The sequence below is a fragment of the Balaenoptera borealis genome, assembly GCF_965194805.1.
Source record: "Balaenoptera borealis genome assembly, chromosome: 14".
Lineage (NCBI taxonomy): Eukaryota > Metazoa > Chordata > Mammalia > Artiodactyla > Balaenopteridae > Balaenoptera > Balaenoptera borealis.
The window spans coordinates 81,058,726-81,076,266 of NC_138875.1; the positions used below are offsets into that span (position 1 = coordinate 81,058,726).

The 17,541-nt window shown below is 43.0% G+C and overlaps 1 protein-coding gene across 11 annotated transcripts in view; it reads left to right on the forward strand.

Annotated features, from left to right (window-relative positions):
• The window catches only part of SUDS3 (SDS3 homolog, SIN3A corepressor complex component), a 384,413-nt gene that overhangs the window by 230,052 nt on the left and 136,820 nt on the right, over positions 1-17,541 (forward strand). Inside the window, exon 15 of one of the 11 annotated variants that reach the window (XM_082355973.1) lies at positions 12,231-12,533. The exons of the other annotated variants lie outside the window; for them this stretch is intronic. Coding sequence (XP_082212099.1) covers positions 12,231-12,369 — 139 coding nt within the window. The 3' untranslated portion in view covers positions 12,370-12,533. Of the gene's footprint in view, positions 1-12,230; positions 12,534-17,541 lie in introns of those variants that run through there. 11 annotated transcript variants of the gene reach the window in all.

Below are 17,541 nucleotides of genomic sequence, written 5' to 3' on the forward strand. Positions count from 1 at the left end.
TTTCTTGACCAGAGGCCTATTCTTAACAGATGTATAACCATTCAATCAGGAAATTTTTGAGTCCCCACCGTGATTCACTATGCACTTAATAGTTACTTCATATACATGTTTACTGCTTACCACATTGTCAGGCACTATTCCAAGCACCTTACTTACTTATTTCACTTAATCGTCACAATGACCTTCATTTTGCAGATGAAGGACCTGAGGCTCTGAGAGCTTAAACCACTTGCTCAAGGTCATGTAGGTAGTAAATGGCAGAGCTGAGTCTGACACCAATTCCCTACCTGTTAGGCACTCCTGATTCCTAATTTTATGAGTAAAGATGAGAAGTAGAAGGAAGGAATGGGGGGTCGGGGGCGGAAGGGGGTTGGAAATGCAGGGGAGGGGAAAAACCTAAGGTTTTTTTCCCAGAGAAGGGAAAGAAGGAGAGACATGGCAGGTGGGTTTTGTTGATGCTAGAATTGGTCACTTCCAAATGGAGACATATTCAGTGGAGGAGGGGTGTACAAATTTTCAAGCCATTATGATAAAGACACCAAGTCTGGGCCTGGGGGGCGGGGTACGCTGCCTCCCATAGAGCTGTTCTTCTTCCAGTTATGTCTCAGAAATATATAGTGTGAAGGAGGAGAGTGTGTTGGAATGAAATACTGTATAATTCATTTGTCTTCTTTACTGAGGAAATCTCCCTATAATTTATTGGTAGGAAAGGTTTAAGTGAGTTTTGTAGTTCTTTTAATGTGCTGTTAAGAGGCAGGTTCTACTTTGCCACTGGGAGCTTTTTCATCATTCCCTGAACCACAAGTGGGGAGCACGCTTTAGAAAAAGGAGAGGAATTCTAATAAAAACAAACAAGCAAGATTTTTCACAACCAAAAGCTCCATGCCCGGGACTTCCCTGGTGGCACAGTGGTTAAGAATCCGCCTGCCAATGCAGGGGACACGGGTTCGAGCCCTGGTCCGGGAAGATCCCCCATGCCATGGAGCAACTAAGCCCGTGTGCCACAACTACTGAGCCTGTGGTCTAGAGCCTGGGAGCCACAACTACTGAGCCCATGTGCCACAACTACTGAAGGCCTCGCGCCTAGAGCCCGTGCTCTGCAACAAGAGAAGCCACTGCAGTGAGAAGCCCGCTCACCACAATGAAGAGTAGCCCCCGCTCGCCACAACTAGAGAAAGCCCGTGCACAGCAGTGAAGACCCAACGCCGCCAAAAATAAATAAATTTTTTAAAAAAGAGAAAAATTCATTAAAATAAAAAAAGCTCCATGCCCAAATGCAAATGAAGGCAAACTGTGACCCAGAATGTGAATTTCTTTCTCTCTACCCAATACAGTGAGATTGAACACACACACACACGGTCTACACATATGTATAGCCACACACATGATCCCACATACACAGTCACACATGCACACACACAAATAGATGCACACACATAGTCATGCACACAGACAGACACACACACCTCTAGCATTCCCCGAGCACTGGGTTTTTCAGGCATCTCTGCTTCTAAAATTCTATCAAGTTCCTGGCCGTGAGGCTAGTCTGCCTGGGTTCAAAGTCTGTTTCTGCCCCTTTCTGGCTTTGTATCCTTGGTCAAGTCACTTAACCTCTCTGTGCCTCAGTTTCCTCATATATAAGATGGACATAATATGTTGAATTCATAGAGTGGCTGGGAGGATTCAGTGAATTACTGCATGCATGGTGCTTAGAACAGTGTCTGGTGCACAGTGGCTCTCCGTAAATGTTAGTGATTATTGCTGCTGTGAGTTGGGTAAATTAGTTCTATGATCATCATCACATGTCCTCATCAAAACCTCTCTTTTGCTGAACCCTGGTGTGTTAGGCTGTGTGCCAAGTGGAATACTTGAATTATCTCCTTTAATCCTCAAAATAGCTGCATGAGGTGGGCCCTATTATTTTGTCCCAGAAGGAAATTGAGGCCTAGAAAGATTCAGTAACATGCCCAAGGTTACCTATCTGGTAAATGGATAAACTGGGACATGAACCTAGGTTTGTTTTATTTCAAGCACTAGTTTTTCACTATATACAACATATGATCTCAGCCATGGGGTATTTAGTACAGGAAAATTCTCCTCTGCTAGGTTATAAGTGCCCGAGGGACTGTACCTGTCTTGTTCATTGCTTTTTCTCAGCACACAGCATGGAACCCAACTCCAGGAAATCGACTTCCCTTTGAAAGAAAAATGAGTTCATTCACCTTACAGCACTGCAAAAATTAAATAGGATAATGTCTGCGAAAGAGCCTGGCACATATCAGGGGCTAAGTAAATGGCAACATGAGGATTTTTTTTGGATTGAAGAATAAAAGGATGACTCAGAGCCCCAAATCTTCAGGGACTGTGAGAACAGCCATCAGTGGGGAAAGGCAGGGAAATTGGGTTGCTTTAAGGGAACACAAAAAAGTTGGTTTGAGGTAGGTGGAACATGAGGTGCCAGCCATCTCCCATGTCCACATGGAATGAGTTAGCAGGCAGTTGGGAATCGAGATGAAAGGGTCATGAGAAAAGTAGTGACTCTCCTTAGAGTTGATGGGAGAGCCTTGGATGGTATGCAGCCCCTAAAATGGCCCCAATGATCCCCACCTCCTGGTATATATGCCTTTGTGTAATCCCCTCCTTTTGAGTGTGGATGGGACTTTGACTTGATTCCAGTGCACAGAATAGGGCAGAAGTGATGGGATGTCAATCTGAGATTAGATTATAAAGACGTGGCTTCCATCTTGGGTACATTCCCTTGGATCATTCACTCTTGGGAAAGCCAACTGCTATGTTGTGATGCAGCCCTGTGGAGAAGCACATGAATGAAACTGGAAGTGGATTCTCTCTCCCAGTCATGCCTTGAGATGACTGCAGTCCTGGCTGATACTTTGATTGCAGCCTCCTGAGGGACCTTGAACCAGAAACACCTGCTAGGCCACTCCTGGATTTCTGACTGTAAGATAACAAATGTTTGTTGTTTTCAGCTGCTAAGTTTTGGGGTCATTTGTTATGCAGCAGTAGATAACTAATACACCTGGGAATGGTTGAGACCAGGAGGGAGAAGGTGTAAAGAAAGGAGTCTGAAGTCAGTCTGAAGTCAGAGCCTGTCCCCATTATAGGTGTAGGAAGAGGCAGAGGAACCACTGAAATGAAGAGGAGAGAACGAGAGAGAGAAAGGACTTACCAGTGGGATGCTGGGGCCCAGAAAAAAGCAGCCCAGACCATCGAGGGGAGGAGGAAGTGAACCAGTCATATTACATACAGCAGATTTACCTGGACTGAGAAATGTAGGTCCATAGAGTAGGCTAATCATTTTGTACCCTTTAAACTGATGTTCTTTAAATATTTGCTTGGCATTAATTTGAAGGAGAGCTTGAGCATCACCTGGGGCAGAGGCCTCTCCTCTAGTGACCCAAGCAATTAGCTCTGGCTCCAGGCTTGCTTTTCGTATTCAGCAAAACATAAGCCCTGCAGTTAAAGAGACCAGCCCTCATAGGTAGACAGTTGGGAAGCATTTGTTGTTACTCAGGCATGCCTCCTGGGGAGATCTCCCAGTCCTTCCCAGAGTAACTGATTAAAGTTTGCTTGCCAACTGCACACGGTACTAACTCCTAAGAGGAGTTCTGGTAAACACAATTTTCTTCGTTATATTTCCAGTGATGTTTTGGAGTCCCATATAGACTGGAGCCCTTGGCAGCTGCCTACCTGCCGTGCCAATTAATCAGGTCCAGGAGAAGGGAGCATGGGGAGAAGCCAATCGATTGGCTGTCGTTGATAACCTTGGGCAGAGCCATTTCAGTGGGGAGGCGGGGGAGGATGCTAGATTAAGCGAAGAGTGAACGTGTCCTGAGGATGTGGAATCAGTGAGTGTGAAGAGGAGCTTTTGAGAAGCTTGATAGATTGAGGAGAGAATAGGGTGAAGGAAAATGGCCCTCACTTTTCTTTAATTACAGGGAAGATCTGAAAATGTTGCTAAGCAATGGGAAAGGGTCCATTAGACAGGGAGACTTCTGTGTAAAAGAGAAGGGGCCATTGAGGGGTAAAGAATGTCAAGAGGAGACAGGAATGAGAAGGACAAAGAGTGGCTGAGAGCTTGGGCTTTGGAGCTGGACATACTCGGATTTGAATCCTGACTCTTCCTCTTTTTAGCTGTGCATCCTTGGGCAAGTTGATTAACCTTTCTGGGCCATTGCCTCGACTTAAAATGGGGATAACAGTGCCTGCCTTGCTGGGTTGTTCTAAGAGCTAAATAAGGTAATGTTTTTAGAGTGCTTAGCAGAGTGCCTAGCATTTGGTAATATTAGGTAAATGTTGCTAAAATAAAAAACAAAATCAGAGGTCAAGCTAGGGGGGACCTGGTGACATTTAGGAAGGGAGCAGAGGGTAAGTGCTTGATAAGTTTTACTCCTGGGACATTTAAGAAGTTTGTTTTTTTTTTAATATCTTTATTGGAGTATAATTGCTTTACAATGGTGTGTTAGTTTCTGCTTTATAACAAAGTGAATCAGTTATACATATACATATGTTCCCATATCTCTTCCCTCTTGCATCTCCCTTCCTCCCACCCTCCCTTCCCACCCCTCTAGGTGGTCACAAAGCACCAAGCTGATCTCCCTGTGCTATGCGGCTGCTTCCCACTAGCTATCTATTTTACATTTGGTAGTGTATATATGTCCATGCCACTCTCTCACTTTGTCACAGCTTACCCTTCCCCCTCCCCATATCCTCAAGTCCATTCTCTAGTAGGTCTGTGTCTTTATTCCCGCCTTGCCCCTAGGTTCTTCATGACCATTTTTTTTTTTAGATTCCATATATATGTGTTAGCATATGGTATTTGTTTTTCTCTTTCTGACTTACTTCACTCTGTATGACAGACTCTAGGTCCATCCACCTCACTACAAATAACTCAATTTCATTTCTTCTTATGGCTGAGTAATATTCCATTGTATATATGTGCCACATCTTCTTTATCCATTCATCTGTTGATGAACACTTAGGTTGCTTCCATGTCCTGGCTACTGTAAATAGAGCTGCAATGAACATTGTGGTACATGACTCTTTTTGAATTATGGTTTTCTCAGGGTATATGCCCAGTAGTGGGATTGCTGGGTCATATGGTAGTTCTATTTTTAGTTTTTGAAGGACCCTCCATACTGTTCTCCATAGTGGCTGTATCAACTTACATTCCCACCAACAGTGCAAGAGGGTTCCCTTTTCTCCACACCCTCTCCAGCATTTATTGTTTGTAGATTTTTTGATGATGGCCATTCTGACTGGTGTGAGATGATATCTCATTGTAGTTTTGATTTGCATTTCTCTAATGATTAATGATGTTGAGCATTCTTTCATGTGTTTGTTGGCCATCTGCATATCTTCTTTGGAGAAATGTCTATTTAGGTCTCTGCCCATTTTTGGATTGGGTTGTTTGTTTTTTTGATATTGAGCTACATGAGCTGCTTGTAAATTTTGGAGATTAATCCTTTGTCAGTTGCTTCATTTGCAAATATTTTCTCCCATTCTGAGGGCTGTCTTTTCTTCTTGTTTATGGTTTCCTTTGCTGTGCAAAAGCTTTTAAGTTTCATTAGGTCCCATTTGTTTATTTTTGTTTTTATTTCCATTTCTCTAGGAGGTGGGTCAAAAAGGATCTTGCTGTGATTTACGTCATAGAGTGTTCTGCCTGTGTTTTCCTCTAAGAGTTTAATAGTGTCTGGCCTTACATTTAGGTCTTTAATCCATTTTGAGTTTATTTTTGTGTATGGTATTAGGGAGTGTTCTAATTTCATACTAAAGAAGTTTTCTGACGGGAGAAATCTGAGGGAAATTCTGCTGGGGGCACGAACTTCTGGGAAAGATTTTTCTCCATCATAAAAAAAGAGAGTTGAGAAGATAAAGTTCTATTTTGAATGCCTTTGGATGCTGTTATGTGAGTTGTGGTGCCTGGAGCTGTGGCAGCCATTTTACTACCCTGGGGGAGGGGGTGCATCAAGCCTGAGGATGTTGAGTCACTGAACAAACTGTTTTAAATTCTGTATTGTTTAAGCTATTTTTAGTTGGGTATTCTGTTAATTGTAGTAAAATACATTGTACCTGAACGGTGTCCTCGGAAGAGGAGGCTGCAGGGAACATGCTCAGGGAACTGTAAGTAGTTTGGCTGCAGGATAGGGTGGAAGGTAGGAAAGAGAATTCTGAGAAATACAGAAGAAATACAACCATGGAAGTGAGGAAGAGCTCAGTGTAAATGGGATGTTCCCAGATATTTAAAATATTAAATTCCTTGATGCTGAAATACAAAGTAAAAGGAGTGAAATAGTGAGTGACAAGGGCAGAGATACTTGCAGGGACCAGATGGTGGAGGCTTTGAACATCATGCTGGATGGATATGCTGGGTCAGTGGGGAACCACTGAACGATTTCAAGCATTAGGGACTTTCTGAGCATTAAGATGGGGTAAGATTGGCCTGTTACTACTTACGTATTTTCTGTTTCTAGATGGCACTTGTATTCCTTGGGATGAAATCCTTATTTATCCTAGATGAATAAACTGCTTATTCCTTTCACTCTGTCTAGGTCACAGATTCCAGGATAAATGAAGGTCCTGGTTTTATTAAGAGGACAGACCAGAACATGTGTTAATCTTCAGCAGTGTGATATTTCTCATGTACTTTCATTTAGCAGCCTTGTCTCTTATTAAATCTAATTAGTTTCTCTGCTACTAAGCGATCGAGGGAATCCTCAAGATGAAAACGTGTAACTCGAGTCAGATTTAGCGAAGGAGGACCTTGTCCAGGATTGTCTGTCACCCTTTTCAGAGGTTCTTAGCTTCTGGACTCAAGCTTGCCACTCCCTACTCATTGGCAGTTGTTTGCAGGATAATAGACTTTTCAGAAGTTGAAGGCTTTTAGAACGTATGCAGTCTAGTCACTTTGCAGTTGAGGAAACTGAGTCCCAGTGAGACGAAGTGACTTGCTCAGTGTAACACAGCAGATCAGAGACAGAGGTGGAAGTGGAGCACAGTCTTCTGACTCCCAGTCTATTGCCTTCATGGCTTTATCAGGGTGAACACCAATGGTAGACTTTTGAATGCCATCAGTGCATAAAAATATTCACCAATGAACTGTCCACTTAGAAAAAATCAACCCCCCTATAGATATTTCTTTTCATTCAACGCTAGTCTATCCCTGCCTTCTAGCCAGTGTCTCAGTCAGCCTCTTCCTCAGTTATCAGATGTTGTAAACATCTAACAGTGTTAAAGAAATATAATGAAAACTGACTGCAAAGTGGACCTGCAAATCTTGCGTAAGATGTGGGATTTCATGACAATGATGCTGGCGAACTGCTCACATCTCATGCAGCCCTTGACAACTGAGCACCTGGCAGAGCTAGGTAATTAAAGAGGAGAAAAATCTAGAAGAGTGACCCTACAATGGGAGCTGCCAAGGGGAGGGATGAGGATAGCAGAGGATTAAGAGACTAGCAGGAAAATTGATGAAGCTGATATTAATGAACTTGCTGTAAAAGTCAAATATGAGGTGAAGCATCTCTACAATATGTTGGGATATAATTTGGTTAGAAGAATTGTGCTCTGTATCAAATAAATCAATAATATGTTCTTGGTTTTAAGAATTAGAACGTGGAATTATAGAGCAACTTAATTATAACTTAAATCTATTTTAATATGATATATAAACATTTTCATAATTTTAAGTTTGATTTTAATAAAGTCCCAATCAAACCCTTTTCCCCACTATTTTTAATCAGCTAGGATTTTTTTCAGCTGTAGTGATTTAAACTTTTTTAAATAACATGAAGTTGAGGGAAGGTGGTTTCTGGCTCAGGTGCATTGGCTCAATAATTCCATAATAATGCCTCTGTAATTCTCTTGTATTTTCCCTCAAAGTTGCAGGATGGCTGTTGCTGTTCCATCCTTCACATCTGTACTCAATTCAAGAAGGGAATGGGGAGAAGGCTGTGCTGGTCTTGCCTGATTCTTTATTAAATCAGAAAATTGAATGAAGCTTTTCCCAGAAGCTTCATTGAAGATGTCTGCTTATATTTAATAAGACATAACTGCCCTAGTTGCAAAGGAATCTGGGAGTTGAGTATTTGGTTTTCCAGCCTTCAAATAGTGGGAGATGGCAAGGGATAAAGGTGTTGTGAATGACCAGTACCTGCTAAAATATTTCAAGTGACCTTTATAAAGACTCTGATATTAGTTTTTTATGATAGTAGGACTCACCTGCATGTAGAAATGTACCTTCAAGGCCCAAGAAGCTCCCAGAGATCAGCATATCTTGGGACATCTTCAGCAGGGTCTGAAACTGGAAATTGCTTTGGGCAATGTCACCTTGACATGATTCTGGCTTTTAGAAACAGCAACAACTGCAATGTGAAAGCAATTTACTTTTCACATGTGGTATCTCATTTGATTCCTGTAACAACCCCTGTGAGGTACATAAAGCAGGCATTATGTACCTATCACAAATGAGGAAACTGAAGCTCAGAGAGATTAAGCAACTTGTCCAAGGTGACTCAGCTGGAAGATAGTAAAGTTGAGATTTTTGAATCTTGATTTGTCCAACGCCAGATTTTTTGCTCTTTCCACTGTGCTGTAATGCTATATATCAGCATTTCCCAAAGCACGTCCCACAGGAATAGTTAAGGCATTCCAAAAAGGGTGGGGGATGATATGTTCAAACAAATTTGAGACCTTCTGTGAGAAACAGTTAGACAAAGGCTTCTCTGATGTTACATCGTAATTCTCCAAGAGAGGGCTAGGATCTGCATGCTTCCTGCGATTATTTGAGTATGGAACCTTTAAAAATAAAACATCCCATAGAGCTATCCACTCAATTGTTCATCTCTCAGACGTTGTTGAGCTCTGACCATATGGCAGGCACTTTTCCAGCTCTTGGGAAACATCGGTGATCAAGATAGACCTGGTCCCTGCCTTGACAGAGCTACCAGTCAGCTTACAGACCACGCCTCCGAATACTCTTTGGGGAAAACTGTGATGCTTAGTAGGGTTCACCTATTCCCAGAGAGGGGGTCTCCCAAAGGCAATCGGTGACTAGAATATTATAGGAAGAAGAAAAACAGGAGGGGAAGAGCGGTGATGCTTCTGTCTCACAGGCTGAGAGCCTATGAGGGCAGGTGCCCTAAGATCCTCCACTCTCATTGTGGGATTGGCCGTTCTCCCCTCTCTACTCATTGCCCTCACCACTCCCCTGTTATTTCCCTAGTCTTCTCTTGTTGCTTTTGAGTTGTTTGTTTTCCCTGATGGCAGCTGACCTCTCTGTTTTCAATCCATTTCTAGAATGAGTGACTGGCGATAAAATATTAAATCCTTGTAAATATTAATGCTTCATTACTGTCACATTAATTCAGTCTTCTGAATTGAGAGGTCAGGATTAGGCTGATGAGTGGGTCTATCACGTGCACCCATTACCACTACCACCATCACCCCTACCACCCCTACTACTACCATTGCCACAATTGCCACCACCAGCAACTCTGTAAGGTCTTCCAGCAACCGAGAAACCATCCCTTTCAGAGCCTCAGGGATTTTCATTCTACTTTTTCTCTTCACCAACTACCTTCTAGGGCTCAGAAGGTATATCCAGTAGGGCCATTAAATTTTTTTTTTTCTTTATGATGGTATACATAGTATAGCTATGTACGTATATCTTTTTTTTTTTAATTTTATTTATTTATTTATTTATTTATTCATGGCTGTGTTGGGTCTTCGTTTCTGTGCGAGGGCTTTCTCTAGTTGCGGCGAGCGGGGGCCACTCTTCATCGCGGTGCTCGGGCCTCTCACTATCGCGGCCTCTCTTGTTGTGGAGCACAGGCTCCAGATGCGCAGGCTCAGTAATTGTGGCTCACGGGCCTAGTTGCTCCGCGGCATGTGGGATCTTCCCAGACCAGGGCTCGAACCCGTGTTCCCTGCATTGGCAGGCAGATTCTCAACCACTGCGCCACCAGGGAAGCCCCGGGCCATTAAATTTTAAAGAGCTGTTGCTGAAAGGGACATCCTGAGACCCTCCCCCCACAAGGCAAATTCTAATCTGGTTGGTGAAACATATCATTTCTCCCTGCTACATCTTTGTTTTATTTCTCATCATTGTCAATCTGGTCAATATAATTCATAATAATAGTGCTGTAGTGAATAAAGTTATTTCCCTCCAAGTTGAGAGAAGTTTCTACGTTTCCAGCTGCTTTTATTTCTAAAGGTGGAGACTTTGCTTGAGTGGGTTATGTAGATATAAAGCAAGTATGTACCCATTGTTCCAGGGGAAGAGCAAAGCAGGTATGTTTGGGGATAAAGGCTTTTTCTCCCTATATTCCTTGTTAAACAGATCTTGGTGACTTATGGGGGAGGGGGGAGAGGGAGAGTTGGATAACTTTGCATAGGAACCTCAGAGGTTCTCGGGAGGAAAAGAGATTGAGGTTCTAACCCTTATCTTTTGACAATTGATTTTTTTTTTTTTTAAATAATTTATTTTTGGCTGTGTTGGGTCTGCGTTGCTGCACGCGGGCTTTCTCTAGTTGCGGCGAGCGGGGGTTACTCTTCATTGCAGTGCGCGGGCTTCTCCTTGCGGTGGCTTCTCTTGTTGTGGAGCACGGGGTCTAGGCACATGGGCTTCAGTGGTTGTGGCACGTGGGCTCAGTAGTTGTGGCTCACGGGCTCTAGAGCACAGGCTCAGTAGTTGTGGCACATGGGCTTAGTTGCTCGGTGGCATATGGGATCTTCCCCAACCAGGGCTCGAACGCATGTCCCCTGCATTGGCAGGTGGATTCTTAACCACTGTGCCACCAGGGAAGTCCCCTAACCCTTACTTTTTGAAATGTAATATTATTAGAAAATCTTTAATGGACTAGAGAAACCTTGACTAAAAAGTCAGCTGATTGGACTGTTGGGACTCTGAAGGGAACTCATTATGTAGGAGAGACGGAAGAAGCCGGGATGGTGACTTGGTTCTACATCAGGGCCCAGGTCTTCTTAGGAAATGTTGTAGCACATGGGTGATGTTGCCATGCCTTCTGATCTAGCTGTCTTGGCACTGTAAGTGTGCTGTAGGGCTTATTGCTGTATGTTTTTGTATGTGTGTTAAGAACAAGTTTGTGATTAATATCCTTCAACATGTATCTATGTATACAAAAGATCCTCCAATATGTATACCTATGTGTACAAGTGTTTCCTTATAATTCTAGAGATGGTCATGCTAGGTCAAAGGGTGTATCAGTCAGCACAGGTAGGATATGCTGCAGTAACAAACAACTCTAAAAATATTAAAACAACAAAGGTTTATTTCCCATTCATCCTACATATCCATCTATGTTATGCTTATGTCTTCTCACACTGGGACCAAGACTGATGGAACGTCCACCATTTCAATCACTGATAGTCACCGTGGAAGAAGAAAAGAGTTCTCTGGGTGTTACATTGACAGTTCAGTGTTCTGGCCTGGAAGTGGTATTCAACTCTCCTTCTTAACAACTCATTAGCCAGAACCATGGGTAATAACTAAGTCGATAATAACTAGGAGGCCATGAAGTTCAAGTCTACCATGTGTCTGGAAGGTGGAAAACCAGAAACCTTGTGAACAGCATTAGTGACTCTTTTAAGTGGTGTGAACATTTTTAAGGCTTGTGGTGCATATTGCCAAACTCGCCTACAGAATGGTTGTGCCAGTTTACCCTCTCATGTGTTAAAATGACAAGGACTTGTTTTAATAACTATGCTATACTCCATTTCATGGATGTATCATAAGTCATGTCATCAGTTGCCTGCCAGTGAGCACTTCTAATTTTTTCCATTACAGAAATGTAATGAATATTTCATACACACACATATTTGTCCCCTTATTTCTTTAGGATAAATTCATAGAAATTGGATTGCTGAATCAAACTATGTGAACTCTTTTAAGGTTTCTGGTGCATACTATCATATTTCCCTCTCAAAAATGTTGTACCTTTTTATACCACTACCATCAGCACAGAAGAGTGCCTGTTTCGATTTGGAAAGAGTGTTGGTAACAGCTGTGAGCGTCCTCTGAGTTTCTTGATTCCAGTCTCCAAGTCTAGATACTCCTGACCTTGGGTGGTTAGAGTTGATTTCAGACACTTGGATTTGCATCAGGTGAGGAATAAAAGAGAGAGTTTATCTGCAAGGGTCATTTACAGGCTGGGCAGGCACTGAGTACTCTAACTTGCTTTTGTCTTAACTAGATGCCTGCCTGCTAGATTTACCTTGAAACCCAGCCTCAAATCAGCCAAGCTAATGGATGAAGCTCATCAGATGATAGGAAAACTAATGGGGCACTTGTTCGACAGACTACATCAGCAGACTGCTCAGTTTTCTCTGTGACACTGGCCAAGTCAGCCCCACCTGCTGACAACAGCATAAGGGGAGAGGGCAACTGGCAAATTGAAGCTTTTAGTGTAGTGACTGGGGAAGGACAGATGAAGGAGAGAGTGAGAACGAGCACTTGTAGATGCATTTTCTAACAGTGGACGTATAACTTTGGGCAAAGTGAAAGAGCTCCATGCATTGAGAGGGATCAGGGTTTTGCTGCACGAGACAGTAGTGAAAATAGTGTGGGGACGCACAGAGCTCTGCCTTAAAGATCCATGAAACATTTGGGAGACGACGAATTTTCAGATTATAATGTCATGATTTGTTTCTCTCTCATGTTTTTTCTGTTTCCACAATAATACTGTTTACTAAGGAGGGAAGAAGAAGAAGCATGGAAAATTTAAAGTAGAGGTTACTATAAAACATTCATTCTAAGCTTTAGTATCGTCCTGCATGTGCTTGTGTGTATGCATAAATATTCACACATATGTATACATGCATCGTTTATACCTCTCTCTAGCCCTGTTTTAATTAGAATATTGTGGCTGCATAGAATAAATCTAACTCAACGTGACTTAAATAATAAGGACATTTATTATCAGTAGGCAGACCATATGATTTATCATTCAAACCAGTAAATTTTGTTCAGGACAAATGCTAAATCAGAAAGTACACTGGCACAAATGTCAACTGGAACAGTTCCAGGAAACCCAGTATTGTTATGGAATGAATGTTTATGTCTCCCACCCCCAATTCATATGTCTCATCTCTAATGTGATGGTATTTTGGAGATGGGGCTTTTGAAAGGTCATTATGTCATGAGGGCTCCACCCTCATGAATGGGATTAATGCCCTTGTAAGAAGAGGCCAGAGAGCTAGCTAGCCGTCTCTTTCCATCATGTGAAGATACAAGGAGAAGCTGGTCTTCTGCAGTCTGGAATAGGGCTCTCACCAGAACCTGACCACTCTGATCTCTGACTTCCAGCCTCCAAAACTGTAGGAATGAAATGTTTATTGTTTAAGCCACTCAGTCTATGGCAATTTGTTATATCAGTCTGAGTTGACTAAGACAAGGATGTGTGATCACCTTACATGATCCTACGTATCAGGACATCTGTAGACAGGGCACATCTAGAGTTAATTCTGAGGATCAAAGATGCTGACGCTCTCAAAGTCTCAGTGGCTAGCTTTTGTCCTTATACTTTTCCCTTTGAGCTCAGCGATGGCTGCAAGAGTGTTAAGCATCAAGACAACATCATCGTCAAAGGCATTGACTTTGTAAGAGCAAGAAATGCATTTCCCAGAGTCCCCAGCAGACTTCCCATTCATCACAATTGTGTCACATGTCCATGCTTCAGCCAATCACTGACAAGAGCAGTGGAATTAATATGATTAGTTTTGACCAGTCAAGACTCACCTCTCTCCTGGGGTTAAGAGCGGGGCACAGCCCCAATTCAAGCACTTGGCTGTTAGGAGAGTAAGTAACATTGGAGTTCTGTTGGGAAAGAGGTGGGAGTGAAGGTTGTTGGGTAGGCAGTCGGAAGGGCTGCCACTCACTCACTCTGCCCAGTTCTCCCGTCTAGGATTAGTTGAGAGGCAGAGCAGGGAGGCAGACATAGATAATCAATGGAATGCATAAGTCATTGGCAAATAACCAAGGCCCTACAGTATCTGTGCATATAATGATTTAATGTTACGAAGAACCCGTCTATCCTTTACCTTCCTAGACCCCCACAACAACCCTGTGAGATTTGGTAACACAGGGTCCCCGTTTCTCAGCAGCATCCAGGGTCCAGAGGCTGAGAAGCCAGTGGCTGTATCCGCTGGGGAGGAAAACTAGGGCTCAGAGTGGCTAGTAATTTGCTATTAATCCCAGAGCCACTAAATGTCCAAGAGAGGATTAGGACTCCACTGTCCTTTATCATGTTATGCTATGCTAATCTCAAAAGTGAAAACTTTTTTCTTTGGTTGGGGGCGAAAGGTATAGGGAGTAAAAGACAAACATCAGTTATCATTGGGTTGGGAAGATGAGACTCATTGGCGTTGTGATCCACACGTGGAACTCTGTCTTTTTTCTCTCCCTTGTGAGACGGGATTTTGGAATAGAAGTGCCATAAAGATGATATTATTAGAGAGACAACTGGAATCTATTTTAATTAATTCTTTAAAGGATTGAAGAAAGAAATAGAAGGAAGGAAGGAAGGGAGAAAATCATCTTTTGAAAACTGTTGTTAGTGATTTTTACCCACAATAGGGTTAACTTTAACCACATTTCCTTGTCAATTTCCATGCAGTCTAGAGTGTACCAACCTACCTTTTTGAAAACTGGTGCTCTACAAGTCACCAGTGGGTGGAATAGCAGGAAAGGAGTGGGGAGAAGTGGAGAAAACCTCAATTCTTTCAAACATACCCTGGCTTGGATTATACCGTATATGTGGGGACTCACAGTCAGCTGTCACCCACCCTCTCTCTTCCTCGATGCCCTCCCTTCTCCCTATTCTTCTTCTTCCATTTAAGCCCACTCAGGACCATTTCTAACAAGGGGGCTGTGTCTGAGTGCTTCTTAATGATTTCATTTTCAGCATGTTACGACTCAGGAGGCAGCTGGGAGCAGAGCGGATCAGATATGAGCAGTCCTGGCTAATTAGGTTTCCGGCTGCCTTATTCCTCTACCCAACACCCTACCAGTCTGCCGCCCTGTCATGCCCTCTGTGGATTTCATTCTGCTGGTTGTCTCGGTTAATTTGCAGAAATCATGCAGAACTACTCCATCCTCTACATTTATTAAAGTCTTCTTTGCTGGGGCTGATAATGTCAGAAATCAGCAGCAAATTCTTCATCCCCTGGGGGTATGTCCTCAATGGGCAACCTCATAATGGTCAGGGAGGGTGGACACCGCCAAAGGGACATTTGTCAATGGGTGGAGGCATTTTTGACTGACAGAACGACTGGAGGAGGGGCATGAGCATCTATCTGAGGGGGTCAAAAATGCTAAACTTCTTACAGAGTCAGTCCTGCACAGTAAAGAGTTTCTATTGTCAGTATGTCAATAGAAACCCACTGAAAAACCCTGCAAAATGCAGAAGGCAGGAGGAATCCTTAGCTTAAATTGCTCCCCTTTAAGAGGCTTCTGATCTAGGTATGGAGGTGGGAGAAAGGGGGTTTGACTCTCAGTCTAAAGGTGTTTTGGGCACTCCCAGCTCATTCTGTTTCTGTTTCATCTCTGGGCCTCCAGGACCCCACACAATGCCAGGCTCATACTAGGTGCTCAATCTCGCAAGATTGATTTGAGTTGTTCATGCTGTTTTGTAACCACAGAATGGTGCCTGGCTTCAGTGAAATTTTAATTGAATGTCTACTGTGTCATCAGGGTCCAGTGAGGAAGACAGAAAGCACACTAGGTATTTGAACAGAGAGAGTTTAATATAGGGAATTGGATGGACAGGTGGAGGATGGAAAAGCAAAAGTAGAACAAAGATAGCCCAGATGTAATAGCTGAGGGAATCTGCTTCTTCCCTATAGCTGGGGAAACAAAGGGAAGAACGTATGGTTATCAAAGCCTAGAAGCTGGGAGGAGGGGCTCATGGATCTGGGGCTTATTCTTCTGATGAGGGAACAGCGCTGGTTTGTGCTGGTACCTGTGAAAGGGCACAAATAGTCTGACTCAGGGAGTGCTGAAAGCAACTGTAGACTAGAACCACTTGCCGAAGCGGGGTGGTGGGTTGTAGAGGTGATGGTGCTGGGGCTAGGGGGTGCTGGGGGCTGGGAGGCATTGCTTTGCTGGGGAGGTGCTTAAAGGGACAGGATGCCAACAGGAAGAAGAGCGAGTCTCTTCTCCCTCCTCCAGCCTCCACGTCTCCCCCTGTTGACAGAACCGATAAAGAAATCTAGCTGGCAAAGGAGAACTGTAATTTTCAGGCCTAGCAGCAGCAGCAACAGCAGCAGAAGGCAGATTAATGAAGGGCGGTTTTAGAGCTGGGAGGGGAGAATTAAATAGGATTTCATGTTAGGTCTTGGGAACCCAGAGGTGAGCAAGGCAGATGCAGTTCAGGCTCTCGGAACTTGTAGTCCAGCAGGAACATTACGTGAATAATTACAAACACAATTAATTACTGTTATAATAAGTACTGGGCACAGGGAGAACACATGACAGGAGGCATGAACTTGTTTGGGGCTGAGATGCTTCTTTTGAGGAAGAAACACTCAAGATATAGCCTGAAGGGTGAGAAGGATGACTTAGCAAAGAGAAAGGGAGAGGCAGAGGAACCAGCACGTGCAAAGGCTGGGAGATGAAGCGGTGGGAGCATTTGAGGAGTTGAAGCATTTGGGGAACGGAGCGTGTGAGGGGAGAGTGACATGAGGGGCACCTTCCCTTGTTCACGGCTCCCGTCATACCTCCCCCTCAAGGTCTGCTTTCAGCTCCAGGACAGACACTGAGCCCTTTCCCCTTGAACAAGCCTTGACCCCTCTAGCACTTAGTTCTCTATCAACTCATGCTGCCTACCCTCTGGGTTGCTGTCTTCTGTGTGGTCCTTGTGTGGGTAAATAACTTTCTCTGTGTTACTTACCACTCCACCCAACTCACCCTCTCTGTGCTGAACTCAGAGCACTCTAGGTGATTGATTTAACCTTACTTGTAATAAAAATTGCAAATTAAAGTGTCCTTGAAACATCATTTCTCATTTCTTAAATTGAAACATATGTAAAAAATGACAGCATCTGGTGAAGGGACAAATGTGGAAAAGTAGGCAGTCTTATCCAGTGGCGTGGGAGGGCAAACTCATGCACAATTTATAGAGAGGAATTTGCTAAAATGCATCAAAAAGCCTTTTCTATATGCACAGCCCCCAAGACTGCAAGTTCTTTTATAGAATCTATTCTAAGAAAATCATCTTGAATGTGCTCAAAGATATAGCCATGAAGATGTTCATGGTAGAATTTTTTATAATACTGAACTCGCTAAATGTTTAACCATTGGGACTAGGTAAACAAAACGTGGCGTACACATATAATGGCTTTTGTTGGAGCCTTCAAATTTTTGTTATAGGGGAATATTTAATATTAGGAAAATATATTTATGATATATTTTTTGGTGAAATGAGAAAATTTTAAAACAGCAAGATCACAATGTTGTAGAAAAATTATCTATTGAAAAAATGTAACCTAAGTATATGTATATGATAT